Here is a 19,651-nt window from a genome sequence, read left to right as displayed (position 1 = left end):
GGGAAGCAGGCCACTTCCAGCCGTTTATTACCGTGGTATTCAATGTGGTCCTCAACCGAGGAAGAGGGATTCCCTTTCACAGTCAGAAAACTCCAAGGGTGTCTGAAAAAGACACAAAAGTCAAGTTCTCCGCAGGGCTGAGCCTCTGCTGGGGCAGAGCTGAAACACGTCGAGTGGACAAGCAGCCGTCCCTGCGTCCAGGGGACATTCGTTCACTCGCCAGCGTCCCCGCCCCAGGAGAAGAGCCACCTGCGCAAGCTCTGCCGGCCGGGTGTGGTCCCCCTGCGCTCTGCGACTCGCCCTGGCAGCAGCTGAGTGTGAATCGCAGATACGCAAACAGGCCCAGCGGCCTCCGTGCCACCTGCCAAGCTCAATTATGACCCGCAGCAAGTGCTCGGGTGCCCTAGGAAAACAAGGGACCCGTGTTCCAAGAGAGAAAGGCCACTCCCCTCGCTGCCCGGCTCCCCTAGTGTCGAGCTCGAGGAAAACTCCAGAGGCTAATGGAACCGCCTCCCCTTGCCGTCTGCCTTGGGCCGTGGGAAGGGGAGAAATCTCTCTTCCCCTTAATGGGGAGGGAACAACAAGGTTTAAGATTCTGAGAAACGGGACACCCCTCTCCTGCGTTGACGTGTGCACCGCCACGGAGCCGGGACGGTTTTACCCGTGTTTGCCCGTGATGCCTAAGGCGGTGCTGAGGTTCAGGACACGCGGGCCCAGAACTTGGCACCCTGGCACATTTTAGGCTGAAGGAATTTGAGAAACCGCAGGACGGATTCCCCGACCTTCCCCTGAAGCAGGTGGCTAGACCCTCGCGGGAGGTGCCTGCGTACCCCCAGGGAAGCAGCACCCTTGTCCCCGCAGACAGAGGGACCGGAGAGGGATCTGGCGGAACAGGCCTCGCTGGGTGTCTGCCAGTTGACACACTCAGGTCGTGCGTCCCGCCCCCGTCACACGGGTCCAGGGCTCCCCACCTGTCACCAGACCTGGTGCGAAGACGCACAGGCCAGCTGCTCCTTTGGGTCCCCGTTTCCTCATCAGGGCTGCGTCACGTGAAACCTACGGCAGTGAACGCTGTCCTGTGCTTCCCCTTGCTAATCAGCCGTGTGTGACAGGGCCCCAGCGAGGGAGGGTGGGAGGTGACGTGTCTCCCTCCCCTGCAGCAGCCTCTCTCACCAGGGTCATCCTAGGTTTCGGTGTGGAGTGGCTCTTACCACTTTGATCTCCTGCCTTGGGAAGCGAGTCCTCACCGAGTGGGGTTTGCCAGGCCTCCTGCGCCCTCCGCAGCCTGGCTCTGCCCCTCACCCTCTCACACCTGGGCTCCCCCTTCCTCAGGGAGGCTCTTGCCCTGAGCCCCCGCACCTGCCGGTCCCTGTGGCGAAGCTGCGTTGCCACGTCCTCCCCGGTAAGTGCACCGACCCCCACGCTCTGCGCCCTCGTGCCGTCAGCAGTGCCCGCTGGTGTCACCTCCCCGCGGGAGCCCGGACCCGGCCTAGCCCGGCGCCTCCTGCCAACACGTGTGCAGCAAGCGTGTCCCGAACACACGCCCGAGCGAGAGGCTGCGTCTCGGCTCTCCCACAGATTTTAGGTGTTGTAAGGTCATCACTCGAAGCGTGTCTCTGTGCAGGTGAGCGGGGAGGGGTGGTTCCCGCCACGGGTCTCCTCTGCCCGCGTGGACGGCCCTGACCACAGGGCCACCTTTCCAGCGGCTCTTGTTTATGAGGACGAAATAGTCGCTCACACGCGTCGGGCGCTTACTCTGCGCTAGACAGGACGGCAAACACTTTGCTCACGCGATTGCCTTTCATCCGCCCAGCGGTCCCGTGAGGCGGCTCCTGGACATCCCGTCTGGCAGACTCAGGAGCCGAGCAGAGAGGACGAGCCACCTGCCTGCAGTCCCACCGCGCGGAGAGGCGGCCCAGACCCAGACTCAGGCCACCGGACGCAGATCGTGGCCCTGAGCCGTCACCTTCTTTGGATGAGGCCCCAAGTAGCCAGTCCCTTGAGGTCCTCTCTCTCATGCTAAATTAACAAACTGGCCTCTGGGTTTGTAGAACAGTGAAATGGAAGTGCACTGTGCACGCACTAACAAAGGAGCCTTCGATGCCAAGGTGCTGTCATCTTTGGCTACTTATGCTTCCTGCTTGAGTTTCCCTTCCAGAAGGAGCAGGCCCGGGCTGTCGGGGAACAGGCCCCGGAACCTGGAGCTGCCCTCCCCGGCCCAGGCAATCCCTGCCCAGCCAGCAGGATTGCTTGGCTAAAGGCCTCAACCTGCCCCCGACCTTGTCTCTGATCTGGAGAGCTGAAGGGAGGGGTGTCACGACCCCCAAACAGCCATGGGGCAGCCAGCCCCGACTTTCCACTGGGCTGAGGTTTGATTCAGCACAATAAAAGCCACGGTTGCCAGGGGTGAACAGCGTCCTCTTGCTGCCAAGGTGTGTGCACGCCCATGCCAGGCGTGACGCTACAATCCAAGGCAACAAAACACACACCAGAACATATCAAAGGGCCCCTTTTTCTTGGGCGTTTGCCTGGGCAGAGACACTTTGCATAATCTCTAAAATAGCTGTCTGTCAGTCCCCGAGGCGTGACACGACCCCTTTGCCAAGGACAGGGAAGAGGAACGTGAGCGGCACGTCTGGGCCACGGCTGTCACACACAGCAGATGCTCACTTGACACTTTGAGTGGCTACTGAATGAACGAGCTCACATAAGCAGAGAGCTGTCATGTTCTGTGAACGGACTACCCTTGTAAGAAAAACCAGGCTCCCTTTAAGAATAATCCTCAAATACGTCCAGTGCAGATGGACAAAGAGCTTGTATCCCTCTAGGTTGTCACTTAGGTTGGCATGGCTGCGGGGAGGGAAGGAACAGGTAAAATCTGGGTGGGACAGGGCTGCTCCAGCGCTGCAGGGGGAGGGGGAGGTGATGGGCCATACCTGAATCCAAGGTGGAGGAAATGTTTGCTGCCCAGTTTGGTCATCGCCTTCCGGGCCGTGTCATCCAGGTTCCGAGAACCTTCGTCGTTCACTGCAACAGAAAGGATCCTGCCGTCGGGCACGGCGTTCAAATACTGGACCAGACGTTCGCTCTCTTTCTTGGACCGGTAGGTGTCGAACCTAAAACAGGCAGAGAAGGGATTTGAATAGTTTTAACAGCAGCAAAAAAAGGAGATACCTAAGTACGTGTCCGTGTTACGACGACTGACACACCATCCAAAGATCCCAAGGGCTGTGACTTCTAAAGAAATAAGCCTCTGTTAAAAAGAGCAAATACCTTTAATTACTTTGCAAAGCCCCGTACAGTGATATCCACGAAGAAGGGATTTGGCCGAACCATAGCAATCATTCACTGGATAAAATGCCAAAGAAATCACTGCAGCAGCGGATACCTCATGTTCCAGCATGTTGGGTGGGTCACACACTTGGGGTCTAGGACTTCTGACCCCCCTTTGTCCTGGAGCCGCGGCTCATGCTTCTTGCAAGAGTTTGACTCCAGGAGGCAGTTCCAGTATCTAGAGCATCAGGAATTTCTCTCATCTAGACTGAAACACCAATTCTAAAATTTTTGAAAAGGACATGGAGATTATCCCAAATCACTTCTCCTATGCCCAGAACCACCTACTTATAATAATGCCTCTTAGAATCATTAAAACGTCATCTTTGATTTACAGAGTGGCAGGGACATAACCCTTGCCTACAGTAAATGTTGCATTCCTACTTTTTTTCCTGTTTACTTTTTTAAAACTTATTTTACTTTACTGTGTGAGAACATTTACTCTAGGGGATGTACCCTCTTCACAAGTATTCAAGTGCACAACGTAGTGTTGCTGTACAACGTCACATAGCAGATCCCTTCTCACCACAAGAACTGACAGTCTCAAAGTCGACAGTGGCAGCTCACCTTCACACACACAAAATACAAATTTCAAAAAAAAAAAGTCTATAACCAATGGTGAGAAGAATTTACAAAGGGAAAACACAATTTTGTAATCTCCCCTAAGTATAAAGATTTTGTGCAATTACAGTGGGAATTGCAAAAGAATGTGTCTTGGAACTTAAGCAAAATAGTTCTACGACAGATCCAGAGAAATGAGCCAGAGTGAACAGCCAACAGGTTTCGGAAACAAAAACAACGGTGGCACGAGAGGTAGCTGAGAGGTGTCCTGAGCCCTCAAACTTGCTTTCAGCTGTTGCACAACCTGGTGCAGCCCCACCAACCCGCGTCCTCCACCGCCCGGCCCAGGACTGTGGCTGCCAGCCTGGCGCTACCCAGCGAGGACGACCTGTCACCTGGACGCCCCGCCCACCTGGACGACCTGCCCACCTGGTGGAGGCAACACAGCACGAAGTGTCCGGGCACATGTGGGTCTCGATCCCCTCTGACACTTACCAACATTGTGACCCTGACAAATTTAGCCCCACTGAGCCTCAGCGCGATGCGATAGCAGCAGGACCTGCCTTGCGGAACTTTTATGGAGATTCAAGCATAACACGTGTGGCAGGAAAAGTGACCAACAGGGATTCCCACTGAGTCCGGCGCTTGTGTCACCGCTGCTAGTAGTCACCTGAGGGTCAGGTGTGGCTGTCCACGAGAGCAGCAAGGATTCCAGCTCCTGCCCTGCCCTGGCCGGGACTCAGCTGGTTCCTGCTGCCTCTACAGCAACACTCACGGCCCGTGCCCTGTTCCTGGGGAGTCCCGCGGCCCCTCCCCCGGCAGCCCCTCCCCCGGCAGCCCCAGGACAGCTGCGTGTCTGTCTGCCCCAGTGCTGTCCTTCCCTCTGAGCACCCCGGACCACCTGAAGGGCCAGGAGAGCCCCCGGGGCCTGGAGGGGCAGGTCTCGCCTCTGCAGAACCCAGAACAGGGACGAGGGTGACAGGGAGCGAGTGGGAGCCCTGCCTCCCCTGCCTCCCAGACGGCTCCCAAGTTCACTCCCAAGTTCACGTGTTCCTACCACGGTTGCGTCTACCCGAGTCCTCATCGCCGGGGTGGAAACGTCTGGGCTGTTTCTTTCCTAGACCACAGCAGCTTCCCAACCACCTCTGCTGTCTTCACTTTGGTCTTCCACAATCAATCCCTTCTCTACACAGCAGCCGGAATGTTCTTTTAACACGCTCGCTGACTGCCACATAAGAAAAAAAATTTCCCCGGGGCCACGGTGTTTTATTAAAACAAAACAATCCTTTCTAATGTGTTATTTTTTATTGTTTTCTGTGCATGACTTATATGCAATGCAATCCATGTTTTTAGAATTAAATTGTCAATATTAATTGTAACAACAGGAGCATCAGGTAAGATTTTCACGAACCAGCTGCAGGGTTTTGCTTCACGAGGCCCCGGGCTCAAAAGCAGCCCGAGTTAAATACAACTCACGTGGCAGTCAGCGTGCTAGGTCAGATCGTGCCCTTCTTAAAGCTCTTCAGTGGCTGTGCGTCTCGCTTGGGACAGAACCCACCTCCTCGACATGGCCTTTGAGGCCCCTGCCCATGACGCCCACGTCCCTGCCTGCAGCGCCCCCATAGCTCTCAGGACTCCACCTCACTGGTGGCCTTTCCATCCTTTGACAACTTTGTGCCCTTTACCCCTCTGCCCTTTGCCCTCGCTGCTGTCTTGAACACTCCGTGACTCATCCTCCCTGGCAGCGCTTGGTGCAAACGCTGCTTCCCGACGCCGGCCTCCCTGACCACCCCTCGCACAGGGGTCTTCCCCAGTCGCCGTCCCTGTCTTTTACCAGCTGTTACCAAGGTCACGTCCTGAAACCGTGCTGCATGCGTGTGCGCGTTTGCTCCTGTGCGTTCCACATCACTAGGCGAACGCCCGGGAAGGACAGGACCCCTCGAGGGCGGGGTTCCCAGCCGCTCCGCCCACGGACACCTGCAGCGGCACCCAGCCGGGGCTGGCGCGGTCAGCGTGCGCCGAGGGGACGAGTGTGTGCTCAGGCGGATGCGAGCCTTACCGGTCAGAATGGATGACTGTGCCTGACTTGGGGTCGATGACATGAACAATGACTCCACGGTGGCCCCAGCTCCTCTCGAAGAAGTAGCCTCCTTCCTGCATGCCGCCCGGGTGCAGGGTCTTGCTCAGAAATGTCCAGGAGAGCTTTTTCTGCCCGTGCAGCTCCAGGGTCCCTCCCCGGCCGACGCCGATGTACTTCAGGCCAAAGTAGGGATCCGGCTGAACACCCTCGTCCGCCCTGCGGGAGAGAACAGCGTCCAGTGCCGGCCACCACGCCTCCTCGTTGGATGCTGAGGCACAGGGGCCCTAGGAGTCACTCACTGTGCCCTGAGTCCCACCGCGGCCACCACTGAGCCAGTCACACCTTGGTGGTCGCCCATGGTCAGTAAAAATCGCACGAGCAGCCCGATCTCCACGCCAGACCAAAATGAGGCCCGGAGGGGCGAGTGGATGTTCCCATTCGTTTACATGTTGGCATCTCTTCTCTTCAGTTCTAGGTGGTTACACTTTGGTCCACGTCAGGTGTGGGGGCCCCTGGGCAGGCACCGCACCCCCCTGTGCTCTCGGCTACCACCTCTTGGGGCTGTCGACTGCTTAAGGGGGGCACAGAGCCAGAGGGGGCTGCCATGGGGTTTCCTGTGTCCCGTCCACCGCAGCCTGTGAGACAGGCACTCGCAGACCCTGTCTGCAGGGTCATGATCGCAAAGCAGCTGAAAGGCTGGCAGGGACTTCTGTGCCACAGGATGGCACCCAGGCCACAATGAATAAAAGCCTCATGGGCGTCTCCAGCACCCCCCAAATCACCACCTCTGTCCCGTTCTGGTCCCCCTGGCAGGACAGAGCGATGGCTCCCACCTGACGCTAAAGCCGGGCCTCTTGCCTCCCTCTCCGCTTTGGACACGTCCCCCTCCTGCCAGGTGCGAGCGCGGGTCCCCGGGAGTGGCCCACCCACCTGCCGTACAGAACAATGCTGAAATTGCCCTGGAACGGGCAGAGGGCACTGCCCACGTGCAGCTCTCCGCCCTCGTCAATCAGGATGTGCCGGGTTCGCAAAACGATCGGCTCAGCGTGGTCCTTGATGACGAGCTTGCCTGGGGAGGGACGGTGCGGTTGGGGACAAGTGTCACGATGCAGCTGCCGCAGAGCTTGAGGCAGACTCCCCCGCCCCCATCCCCCCCAGCAGGCAAAACGCACGCCTTCCAAACACGCGTGTGCTTGCTGTGCCCACGAGTACAGGCGTCCCCTGGTAACCATGGGGACTGGCTTTGGCGCCTTCCTCGGACACCAGACTTTGAGGACACGCAGGTCCCTGACGTAAGACGGTGTCGTGTCTGCATGTTTGCACGTGACCCACATGCACCCTCCTGTTTATGTGAAATCATCTCTAGGTTATTTATAACACCTAACACAATGTAACTGCCACGTAAATAGCTGTTACATTGTATTTTTTAGGAAATAATGACAAGAAAAAGTCTGTATGTGTTCAGCACAGATGGAAATCTTTTTCCAAATATTTTTCATCCGCAGTTGGTTGAGTCCACAGATGAAGAGCCCACGGATACGGGGCTGGTGATTCCTCCTCTCCCTGCCCTGCCCTGCTCTGCGGGGGTGGGTAACGCCCACCTGGTCAGCGGCCGCCACTGCGTGTGCCGCACCTGACGGCCGAGGCCCCAAAGGTGAGCTCGGCACGGCTGCTCACCTCTCGGCACCGGGGGGGAGTGTCCTCCATAAATGCTCCTTTCACCGAGACTGGACCCCGACAAGCCACCACTGAGGCCTCAGAGCTGACGGTTGTCCCAGACAACCAGGTACCCTGACACGAACCCAAAGCACGCGGCATTTGCTCCGTCCATGGAAGTCGCGGCCGCTGCCCCCGTGAGCTCGCTCTGGGGCCGTGGCGGGAAGAGGACGCAGCGGGGGGGCCGACTCACCTCCCTCGGTGACGTGGATGGAGTGGACCGTGGCAGAGGACGTGAGCAGCAGTGTCCTGCCCCGGCCAATGCGCACATGGTGGTCCCGGTCGTGGCCGGGGCTCCAGGGCTGCAGCTCAGGGCTCTGGTCGGGGCACCCGGTGGCCGCTGCCAAGGGCAAAGAGATGTCACTGCTCCCACCCACCAGCCTCCTCGAGGAACAGTTGCTACAGAGCACACGGGGGCCCCCATGTGCCTCCCCCAGTTAGAACTAAGACTTCAGAGACCCGGGAGACCCCGGAGGCAGGACCTGGGCCGGGCCCACGCCTTTCACTAGCTCATCCTGTGTCTGCGAACACGTCACGCCCCTCGTCTGGGTTCCGTGTCCCCATTTATAACACAAAGCATGGACTAGATGGCTCCTCGGGACATGCTAAGACCTGAAGCTACGATTCGCCCTGACGACGGGGACGCCGAGACACCCTGCCCGCTAGAAAGCAGCGCTGGAGGAGTTAACAAAACTCTACCCCTTTCTGCATGAGAATTAGACTTTTGGTTAATTTTCTAGCCCAGTTCCCCTGGAAACCGGAGGAGGATGGCATTATATAAACTATGTTTCCTAGCAACAGTGCCTGTAACAGAAGTGACCCTGGCTGGAAAGTGGCACCTGAGCTGAGCAGGACACAGCGACAGGTGGGGAGACGCCCCGTGGGCTGCCCCGTGTGTGACTCCTGCAGTGGGACATTTTCGGGACCCTGAAAGCCGTGTCTCTGCAGCTGCCGTCAGAGATCCCAGGACAGAGCAGGTCCCACGCTGGCCCAGCGGCAGCCTCGTGTCCTCCCACCGAGCTGCCACCCAGGGACCAAGGACAACAGCTCCCGGGTGGCCGTGTGCAAGGCCGCCAGGACCGCGCCGTGGATCGGAAAAGCCTGATGCTGCCCTGGTGGCATCTGGGTCTCCCGCCCTGTACTTCCTGAGTGACCCTGACGGCCGGTGGGCGTTCGTCACCCAGGGAGGCTAAATGTTTGGCTGAACCTGAAAGCCCCACGGTGGGTGTGGCAGAGGAGTCTCCACTTTCACACCCTCACGGGGTCTACCCAGCAGGTGCCACGGTGAGGGCAGGGCGGGGGGGCTGCCACTGTCACAGAGCAGCTCCACGCAGAGCAGGGAAACGTCCCGAGGGAGAGGGGTGCGGAGGCGCTGGACTAACAAGGTGGCAGTGACTGGCCCGGAGGCCGGGCCCCAGCGCCCCGCTCCTCTGCGACTGGAAGGAAACGGCAGAGTCCAGAAGGCCCCAGGCAGGGCCAGGCAGTGGGCAGGTGACGTGGCAGGTGACGTGGGCAGGGCCAGGCGGTGGGCAGGTGACGTGGCAGGTGACGTGGCAGGTGACGTGTGGGCAAGCCCGCGGCGGGGCCAGGCTCAGGTGGTGAAGACGCTGGCGTAGGAGTGGGAGGAGGCGGAGGCAGGTCCCCAGCTCGGGCCTGGAGGGGAGCCCAGGAGAGGTCGTGTCTCCAGGAAGGGGGTGGGACAAGCCACATCCACAGCACAGGACGGGCCCCGGGAGGGCTCTGGGCTCAGTGTAATTACCCATAATTACCACGTGTCAGTTCTGCAAGTTGCTTGACTTGTATTCAGTTATCTCTGGAGTAAGAGCGTCTGTCCCGTGTTTATATATCTCCAGAACTGGAAGGAACTTGACCCTTTACTCTCAAGAGCGCTAGATACGACCCCCAAGCCCACGATGAGTCGTCCTCTCTGCCCATCTGAAGGCAGCGACTGGCCCTTCTCTGCAAGGCGCAGCACGTATGCAGTGGCGCTCAGTGCATGTTTGCTGAGTCTCACCCGCATCCTCCCCGCCCAGCCCCGCAACTGCCCTCTTCCTGCTCCATGTGCCCGGCCGCCGACCCCGACTCAGCTTAGGATCGCGTCCATCAAGGAAGGAACTTCACGGTTTGGGGGCTCAGCAAAGCGGCTCTCCAGCCGCTGTGAGTGCCCGGAGCTCCCGCGGTGGCGGCGTGATGACAACAGCGTGGCAGGCCTGTGAGCGGGCTCCCTGCCTCGGTGCAAGAGCAGAGCTGCCAGCGAAGGGCGGGGGGGGGGGGGGCTCTGCTTTGGGGCTGAGCAGTCAGGGTGGCCGTGAGGGCCCCGAGCCACCCCTGGGTCTGTCCCCAGACGGGTTGAGTGCTTGGCTGCCTTCTGCCTGGCCCCGGACAAGAGTGTCAGTGTCCAAGGAGGGGACTCCGGGCCATGTGGAGAACACATGCGTCAGCTGGGGGCCAGTGGCCCAGGCAAGGAGCCATGAGCGTGCTGGGAAGGCGCTGTCCCAGCTCCGCCTTGGGTCTCACGGCCACGTCCCCACTCCAGTGTACACGTTCGCGCCAGGCTTGGCACCGGGACTTGGTGTGGTCAGTCGGACCCTACAGACGCTCCTGCCGTCGGGAACACGAGTCCCAGCTCTCCAGAAGCTCTGACAGCCCAGCAGTCGCAAGACTGGCCTTGCGGGGACACTCCCTTGTCGGAGCCGGACGTTCTGCTCGCGGCGAAGGCCGGTGTCGTGGGTCTTCACTTGCAGGAATCAGCGAGTGGCTGACGAGGGCCTGTGCTTGCCGAGATGTCACCATAGCAACCACCCTGGCTTTCCCGGGAGGGAACGCAGGTGACCTACTTGGAGCCTGGACGCCGGGCTGGCTACCGTGTCCCTCTGAGGTCAGAGACCACAGACCAGCCCCTTTCCGCATGGTTGACATGCTAACCGCAAGAGGGACAGGACGTGGGAGGGGACGGTCAAGGGAAGCACCTGAGCACACCTCCCCCAGGTGGGTCACCCTGGAAGATAAGCCCCGACCCAGCTCCTGGCACACAGCCCTGCCCCCTGTGTTCACTAACTGAATAAATGACAGAAGGATGAATGAATGAATTCAGGCAATACTGCCGGTCACTGCATGGCTCGCTGTGTCCTCTAAGGACAGGACTTTAGCAAGGACTGGCCAGGGCCCCCCCAGGCCCCCGAGCCCACTCCCATGCCTCCTCCTGGCTCCCCAGAGGGCCGTGCGGTGCTCACCTGTGGGTGCGGCCCCCGGGAGGCGGGCCAGGGTCAGCCAGCTGAGGGTCAGCAGGGCCGTGAAGGGGAAGTGCGGCCTCTCGGCAGCTCCCATGCCGGCAGGGCTCCCCTGAAACAGAGGCACAGCGATCAGACACGCAGCCGACGAGCAGGCAGGGCGGGCGCGGAGACAGTGTTGTGGGCACACGGAGGCAGGGACGGGAACACACCAGCCATCCCCGTGCACGGTCCCCACTGGCGGCTTCCTCAGCTGCCGCCGCTCAGGGCTGGGCAGATCGGGTGGCAAACCTCGCCATCGTCCCGCCTATCCTGCAGCTCAGGGACCCGCGAAGGCTGCGATTGCACCCTTGCAGCTCGAGCTCCCCCCACCTCCAGAATGAAGCTTTTTTCTTAAGTTAAGAAACAGAGAAGAACCAAAATCCCCACCGAACGCGAGCTGGGAGTGAGATGCCCCTGGCTGGCTGTGTGATCTCCGCCGATGTGCTCAACCTCTCTGGATCTCAGTGTTCTAATCTTCGTTAAATGAAGTGAGGGTGTGGAGTGGCTGATTTCTAACCTATGCATTTTCAGTCTATGCTTCCTGAACCAGTTTTTGGTAATAATATTAAAAACCTAAATATAGACGCCTGCGTGTTATAAACCCTTTTCATATCACCTGTCCAAGAGGAAGGTGGGGCAAAGATAGCTAATTGCCCCCTAATGTCCACTTTCTCCTTATTCCTCGTAACAGAACCCCTGATTTTTATCTGGGTGCACAGCCACCTAGAATGAAGACTAGTTCCTTGGTCTCCCTTGTGTTAGTTGTGGCCTTGGAATTAAGTTCTGGCCAATGTAGCAGAAGTAGAGAGTGTGCACTCCAAGGAATGTCCTTAAGGGAAGGGCAGATTTTCTTCCTCCTTCCTTCCTCCTACTGGCAGAATGCAGATGTGATGGCCGGATCCTCAGCAGCTATCTCGGGCCATCAGTGGGAGCCAAATGGGTCAAGGATGATAAAGCGAGTAGAAGAACCCAGGCCCCGACCCTGTGTGGAACCCAAATAGCTCTAGATGATGGACTTATTTTTATATGAGAGAGAATTAAACCTTTATTTTGTTAAACTTCTATTCTGTTAAAGCCACTATTGTTTTTCCCTTTTATTCATATAGAAAGTGAGTATGGGAATCTATCTAGATAAACCTCACGGCAGGAACGTTTTTTAAAGAGATGTGAGATTTCCCGTTCAGAATGTAATGCCACCTGAGAGATGTCTTTGTGCCCTAGTCCCCTGTGGCACACAGAGCGAGACGGGCTCTGGGAGGGGCCGGCTCCAGCCGCTCCACCATTTCCCCCAATTCCTCCCTGAACACGACTGTAGCTGTGCCCAGAGACAAAGGGACACTCTCCCACGTGCAGAAAGGGCCCAAATCCATCCCGCCCGACACAGGCTCCTCCTTCAACTCAACTCCGCTGCCAATCTGATCACCCCTGACCTTCCAGTCCAGAGCGAAGCCCTTTGTGTGAGCTCAGTGATTTGGGGCAGGCACAAGGGGCTGAAACGGGCACGCCGGGCCCTCTGCCTGGCCCCTCCCATGCAGGTGTGCTGGGGAGGCCGGGGGAGGGAGGACACAACACCCTCAGAATCGAGGACAGTAGTGTCCTCTTTACAGGGACCCTGCCTGACCTGGCCTGATCCGTGGGGAACAACGGGGCCCTTTCTAGTGGCTGCAGCCAGACTGAAGTCACACATCGCAGCACCTGGGAACGGAGCCTCTCCCACGGGCCCCGAGGGAGCAGGGCCCGATCTCATGCTCTCTGCAATAGAAAGAAGGGGACCCAGGGACAGGGAGTTTTTGGGGTCCTCAGGGGAAAACCAGAGCCTGCTCTCAACCTCAATGAGTTTGGGAAACCCAAGGTAGCTTGCTGTCTCTGCCAAGGAGCCCCAAATCATTGTGGAAGGAAACCTGGACTCTCGGGTCACAGCTGGCACCTTCCCTCGGTGGAGGAGTGTGACAGACAGCAAGGCTGGGGGGGCAGGCGCGGGGGGTGGGCTCCAGGGGGGGCTCCCCTGCTGCCCTGAGTTGCCAGGGGGCCCCGTCAAGCCGTGGGCAGGCCTCTGACTGCCCAGGGACAGAGTGGGAAGGTGACAGGGACACTGACGGTCCGACATCTTCCAATTATAACATAGGTCATTTCAAAGACAAAAAAACATGGCTTCTGGATGGATGTTGAAACGAGGACGGCTGGACCACTGCTCACATCCCTTCTTCCTAACGTTGGCGAGACCTCCGCGGCGTCTCAGAGCCAGCCGGCGGAGCCAGGGGACAGAGGAGCCACCCGGCCCGCAGACGCCAGCCCCACACTGCTCTCCCGCCCGGAGCGGCTTCCAGGGCCTGAACACGCCTGAATTCGCCCCAGGAAACATTCTGCCGCGGCGAACCCTGAAGGTTTCCAAAGTTCGCTTGGGAATTCTTCACCAGGGCAGGACGGCTTTCTCCACTGGCCACGAAACACCTCTGGCAACAAGGATTGGGATTTGGTTTCTCCGCTGGCAACATAGTCTCAAAGCCGTTCCCAGTTGCTGGAGGCCTCAGAGGAGCACATGTTGGTGGATGATTCTAGAAGCCCCACAGGAAGCTGTGGCTGGAGACTGGCTGGCCACTGCCCTTGCTGGGTTACAGGGCTGCCTGCAGATCGGGTCACGATGGCCTGAGCTGGGCTGTCCCTTAAAGGGCATGGTGACCGCCTTCAGCAGAGCCTGTGAGTGAAAGAAACGCAGACAGCCCTCCCTGCGGGCCAGCACTGTGGACACTCCGCAAGTCCTCACAGTGACAAGCCACGGTTTTCCAGCAGCCCAGCGGTCCCCAAGTCCGGCTGCCGCTTGGTGCTTGTGGTTGCCAGGCCTTGTGGGCCGAGGAGACACCGGAGCAGCTGAGGTGTCACTTGCTGGCATCTCTGCTTCTCCTCGCTGCCATCGCTGCCGGGTGCCCGGGCCCTGCTCCCGCGTCAGGCGCCCCCGCCCAGCCACACCGCAGTCCGGGCCTGTCACCTGCAGAGGAGAAGAGACGAGGGAGAGGAGCACAGTGTTAGGGAAGCTTCCAGAGAGGCCCCGGAGCAACGGCACCTGTAAGAGCACACCCCGCGGCAGCCCGGCCTCCTGGGCACGAGCACTCGGGCTGCCCAGGGGGGGCGGGGATCCCCTGAAGACGACGGAGAGGGAGGCAGGAGAGCTGTCAGGCGGGGGAGGGATGACACGTGGAGGGACAGCCACCGCCCTCCCTGTCCAGCCCGCACAGCGGCTCGTCAGCCCGGCCACGGGACGGCAGTGGCCCAGGCACGGGCCGCGGAGTCTCCAGCCCCAGCCGCACAGCTCACAGGGAAAACCGCCAGCCACCCGGACTCCGCTCTCTTTACTCTGTAAACCGAATGACGCGCCCTACACTCCAGGGTCATCGTGAGCATCGAGACACACACTGTCTGGCCGGCGATCAGTGCTCTGTCGGGGGCTGCTGGTCTCGGGACTCGAGGGCTGGGAGGAGAACGGGGAGCTGGGATCCGAAGACCTGGGTTTGAGTTCCAACTCTGACTCTCGGCTGTGTGACCTTAGGCAGGTCATTCAACCTCTCTGGGCCTTAGTTGTCTCACTGTTGAGTGGGAACAGTAACACTAGTCACAACCAGGAGCCACTGCTGTGAGGGCAGCCGAGATGTGCTGGCTCAGAACCTGCCAGCGCGTACAGCACACCCCGGTCTCTGCACCGGGTCCTGTGGGTCACAGGGGACTCGGATGTGACCCTGCCCTCGAGTGTCTTCCTGGCGAGCGGGGAGAGGCTAGTGCACAGGGAGCTACACTCCCACACGGCAGGGGACTGTCCTCAGCAACGGCAGGTGAGAAGACGGCATTGTTGACCAGATGTTTAGGCATTCACTGCCTCACTTAGCAGAGCTCACTAGAAATACTGGATTTGAGCCGAATAAATCCGGACACTTCCCTTAGGATGACACATGCGTACATAGGTCACTTTTTCTCCTGCTGAGAGGTGGAGGTGGACACAGGGCAGCCCGAGCACCTTCTGGACCCCGGGAAACACCCGAGGACCCCACGCCCGGGGCCCTCCTGCCAGCCCCGTCTCGGGGGGGCTGCCGCCAGCACAGTCTCCCTGGGCGGAACGTGTGGGCTGCGTCAGGGACCCTGGGACAGGCGCCCCGGTGCCCTCCTCAGAGGGAAGCACCTGGAAGACCTTTTGCTTCTGCAACAGGAGCGCCCAGGGCGCCAGAAACAGGCTTCTCCAGCACGAGCTCCTTTGCCTTTTGAAGACACACCTGCCCGGACCCCCGTCAGTGCGGCAAAGCCCCCCAAACCCAGAGACACTCCAAAACCTGCTCTCTTTTCCAGAAACTGTGTTTCTAATTCCTAAAGATGAAACAACTTGTGATTTAATCTCAGGCTCCCAGCATGCAGGAGCTGAGAATGAGATGCCGACTCCAGCCGGACGTGCTACCAGCGCTGGGGGAACCTGTGAAAACGCAGACTCCGACAGGGCAGGGCTGGCAGGGCCCGGCTCTGCATTCGCTCCCCGCCGAGGCCGACGCTGCCCGTGGGGGGACCACGCCTTGAGCAGCAAGGGTCTAGTCCCACTGCACCCTCCCGCTTTGCAGATACGCACGCCGAGGCCCACGGAATCGAAGAGAGCTTCCCGCATGGGTCAGGAGCGAGTGAACCAGTGTGTGAGGGGGAACGCTGTGCGAGCCCCAGTACAGGCCACGCACCCTCTCCGGCACCCTGCTGGCCTGGGAGGAGGGTGGGAGCGGCTGGGCGGGGGCCCTCCCTCCCGCCTGTCTCAGTCGAGGCAGCTGCAAGTCACAGTGTGGGCATCAGCACCTGCCTCAGGACCTTTGCATGTGCAGAGTCCTAAATTCTCTCCCCCAAACACCTCCTTTGATGCGGGAAATTCCCATATCCAGGAGCCACCTGCTCCGCCAAGGAGGGAGGTTCCGTGTGGTGACAGAATCCACGCTGTGGCCTGCCCCATGCCCGGCACGTCAGAGGGGGCCTGTCAGATCCGCCAGGTCCAAACCCCTCACCACACCCCAGATCAGGCCGGCGGATGCAAAGCCCTTGCCGGTGGCGGCTGGGAGAAGGCGGCTGTGACCCTGTCCTCCCGCCAACTCACTGGACCCACACGTCCTGACGGCCCATGGGGGCCCTGCGTTGGTGCGCGGGGGAAGGAAGTGAGACCCCTGCCCTCGGGGCTCCCCAGTCCCACCGCCCTCCGTGACAGGCCCCGAAACCTAAACAGCGAGCGTGACTCCCCCGCCCCGCAAACCGGGGGGTTCCTAATGAAGACTCAACTCCAGACTTCTCACTTGAGATTAAACACAGGAGTAAATAATTTATCCACAAAAATAAATCTAACTTGCCTTTCTGCTTAGAGCCATGCTGTCCAGGACAGTAGCCACATGCGGCTATGCAAAGCCAAATTTAGTTAAAACTAGATAAAATTAGAAATTCAGTTCCTCAGTCACACCAGGGGGGACATTTCGAATGCTCCACAGCTGTGTGTGGCTGGTGGGCTTCATGGATCTGGAACATTCCCATCACTGTAGAAGCTTCCACACTTCTATGGCTGAGAGCCTCAATGCTTAAAGAGTGGTCTGGAAGATCCAAACTGAGCCACAAATCCGCACAGAGCGGCGGTTCTGGGGGGCAGGGGGTGGGTGCCCCAGGCCTAGACCTGCGGGATCGGAGAGCTTGGGGTGGGGCCGGATGTGTTTTAACGAGGCCTCCGGGCGACGCTGCCATGCGCTTCAGTCTGAGAACCAGGACTTCAGAGTGTTAATCAAATTCAAGAGTCACTTGTCAACCATCAGCTAAGCGTCAGCCTCGGAAACATCCGGCAGTTCGCGGGCTGAGTGCTGAGCGCTCAGGCTTTGTCGTGAGACAGATCCAAATCTAGGATGCAGAGTTGCCGCATAAGCCGCATGTGAACGTGGGCCCTCGCTTAACGGCCTAAGCCTCAGTCTCCTGCCCTGTAAAATGGGGGAACAGTAGGTCTGTCGGACGGGGTGAGATGACACAGGCGACGTGTTGCACAGGGACTGGCCCAGAGTCACCCTCCATCCAGGTCTGCGGCCCGCGCAGGGACTGGCACGGCGACTGCCAGCCTGACTCACTGAGTGGGACCTCAGGGAGCCTCTGTCACCAATACAGTGACACCACTGTGTCGGCAGTCGAGAGGAGCGTCTAAGCGAGATGATGTCTTGAAAGCCCCAGAGGACTCTATGCAGGACGCTCACCCTGGGGGACAGTTTATTTATGGACGGGGGCAACACACAAGCGCGACCGGTGGGAGCCCTGTGCTGGGCTTTGGGCAAGGCCCTGCCTGGGTTACGTGGAGCCGGCAGAGGCGCCAGGCCAGAGCTCCGGGCTGGAGCGGTGGGCTTCCTCCTCGCAGGGAACACACGGGGGTGCAGGGAGGTTCCTTCCACCTCGGGGGCAGGGGCCGGAGGGGGTCTCCTCTGCCCGGCAGCTGGGCTCGCGGCGTTGCTCCGGGGGCTTTGCTTGTCTCACGCTCAGGCAAAGCACAGCCCCCAAAACGGGAGAGGAGAGAGAGACGACCTCACTGACCCCCCCCAGTGTTAAGTTCCCACCCTTCTGGGGGATTCCGTAGATGGAGACACAACACCTGCCAGCAAGGGGGCTGTTAGGAAGCTGGCGAGAAAGGGGGACAGGAAACAGCCCTCGGGGAGCAGAGCCACCCTTGGTCCCGGACTGTTGCAGGAACGTCCCCCGGCCCCCACAGGACCTGCTCACGTTCCGCCATTTCCTTCCTCAACCTAAATGTTCTTTCCCTCCACGGTCCCGGCTGCCACTCTCAGCCTTTTGAAATTCATCATTTAAGACTCAACTTCTGGCCCCCAGCGGCGCCTCCGCTGCCCCTCTGTGACGGCACCAGGCTCACCTCCAGCGACAGGGCGAGTCTGCGCTCGGTCACCCGTCCCCAGCCAGGTGGCCTGGCTCCCGTGGCACCAGGGAGGCCAACAGAGCTTCACCCAGAGCACGAGGGTCCCGGCAACACGCACCACGAGGGCGCTGGGCCACCCTCCACCCTAAACCTCGCCCGGCCTCTCCTGCCCCAGCCTGGGTCTGCCTGGCACACGGCGGCTCCTTCCGCGACGGGTTCCTCTCCCCAGAGGCTCGTGTCCTGCCCTGGATCTGGCCTCTGTCCGGCCTCCCAGTCCACGACATGGTCTATAAATAAGTGGGCCTCATCTGGAAAGAGTTTTCCTACCGGCTCAACCCTGGCTCTTCAGCCTCTTAATAAATCATTGGCCACAAGTAGGTGTTTTGGGACAGCAGCTGCCACCCGACTTCCAAGACAAGTTGACCTGGGTCCCCGGGCATCGTCCGCAGAAGGCGGAGCAGCCCTGCTGGCGGGAGCTCCGCGGGGCAGGGAAGGCCCAGGGGGCTGGGGGTGCCCAGGGGGCGGCCCGGCCGTGGCCTTTCACTCCTGGCTCCCTGGGACCCGCCGCTGAGGGGTCACACGATGCCGAGAGCAGCCAGATCACAGGGTTCGGAGACCTCAAAGGCAAGGGAGCCCCTCCTGGGACTCTCTGCTGGGCTGCCCATCTCCCAGCTGGTTGTGTGCACTTGGCTGGCACCGCGGCGATCGTGGCAATAAACACTTCATCAATTGTGTTTTTAACTGAAAATACCGGCACCAGCAGCCGGCTGGCATTTCCTCTGGCCTGAAGTGGCCCCATGCGTGCCCACTTGTTCCTGCGTCTAAGGAAGTATTTCTGCCAAACGCCCCCGCCCCCTCCCCACCACTGCCCACCAGGGTCGAGACCCAGGTCACCGCTCACCAGGTGCCCCTCGAGGCCCCTCCAAGCCATTCTCCCCGCTGAGGGTCCTGCCCAGTGCGGGCAGGGGGCACAGTCCCAGAAAGAGCTGCACTTGGGGAGGCTGCGACTGGTGCTGAGTGGGTGAGGGTGCACGGGGCACGCAGCCCGGTGGAGGTGCGCGTGCGGGTGAGCTCGTGAAGTCTGCAGAGCAAAGGCCAGGGGTCTGGACTTCACCCCGAAAGCCTGCAGGGGGGCCAGCGGACAGGAGGGCCCAGGAGCTTCATCATGAGCCCCCAGGGACAGGGAGGAGGGCAGGAGGGAGCGGATGGGATGTCCCCACGGGAGTTTGATTAATTCAGCCCATGATTGCCATTGGTGCCCCCTGCAGGGTGTTCCAGGCCCTGGGACACAGCGGGGGACCAGGAACAGCCCTGCGCTGGACCAGGCTGGAGCCCACAGTCCAGGTGGGGAGGGGGGTGAGGAGGAGGAACAGGGCAAATAAGCAAGAAAAGCCCCCTGTGCCCGTCTGGGTGCACCAAGAGCTACGGAGAGACAAAGCGCGAGGGGGGGTGGGGGTGAAGGGTGCACCCGTCTCAGTTCAAAGTCTTGTTCTCAGAGAGGCGTCTCCCTTCTGGCAAAGGTCCTCTCTGGCATCCCGGTCGCTGTCTTCACTCCACCCGTTTGCGACCACATGCGTTTGCTCGCTGTCCCCGAGCCCCATGAGGGGATGCGGCCGTTGGTAATGCTGCCCAGAGTGTGGTCCAGGGACCAGCAGCCCAGCAGCACTGGCAGCACCTGAGAGCTGGTCACACCCAGGGGTTGGGACGGGGCCGCGGACCGGCCACCCCCAGTGACTGGCGTGCACAGCGCAGTCAGCGAACCTCCACTTCTAAGGGATTCCGCTCTGC

The 19,651-nt window shown here is 60.0% G+C and overlaps 1 protein-coding gene across 1 annotated transcript in view; it reads right to left on the bottom strand.

Moving 5' to 3' along the window:
- The window catches only part of LOC123645039 (cell migration inducing hyaluronidase 1), a 58,359-nt gene extending 48,906 nt beyond the window's left edge, over positions 1–9,453 (bottom strand). Inside the window, exons 1-7 of the mRNA XM_045561538.1 lie at positions 9,073–9,453; positions 8,707–8,845; positions 7,884–8,030; positions 6,905–7,043; positions 5,954–6,190; positions 2,937–3,116; positions 32–102 (exon numbers count right to left, since the gene is read on the bottom strand). Coding sequence (XP_045417494.1) covers positions 32–102; positions 2,937–3,116; positions 5,954–6,190; positions 6,905–7,043; positions 7,884–8,030; positions 8,707–8,845; positions 9,073–9,453 — 1,294 coding nt within the window. The remainder of the gene's footprint in view (positions 1–31; positions 103–2,936; positions 3,117–5,953; positions 6,191–6,904; positions 7,044–7,883; positions 8,031–8,706; positions 8,846–9,072) is intronic.
- Between the last annotated feature and the right edge of the window lie 10,198 nt (positions 9,454–19,651).

Source organism: Lemur catta, chromosome 9 (genome assembly GCF_020740605.2).
Source record: "Lemur catta isolate mLemCat1 chromosome 9, mLemCat1.pri, whole genome shotgun sequence".
In the NCBI taxonomy this organism is placed as follows: Eukaryota; Metazoa; Chordata; class Mammalia; order Primates; family Lemuridae; genus Lemur; species Lemur catta.
The sequence above is the reverse complement of the archived record's forward strand: the minus strand, read 5'-3'. Positions and strand labels throughout refer to the sequence as shown.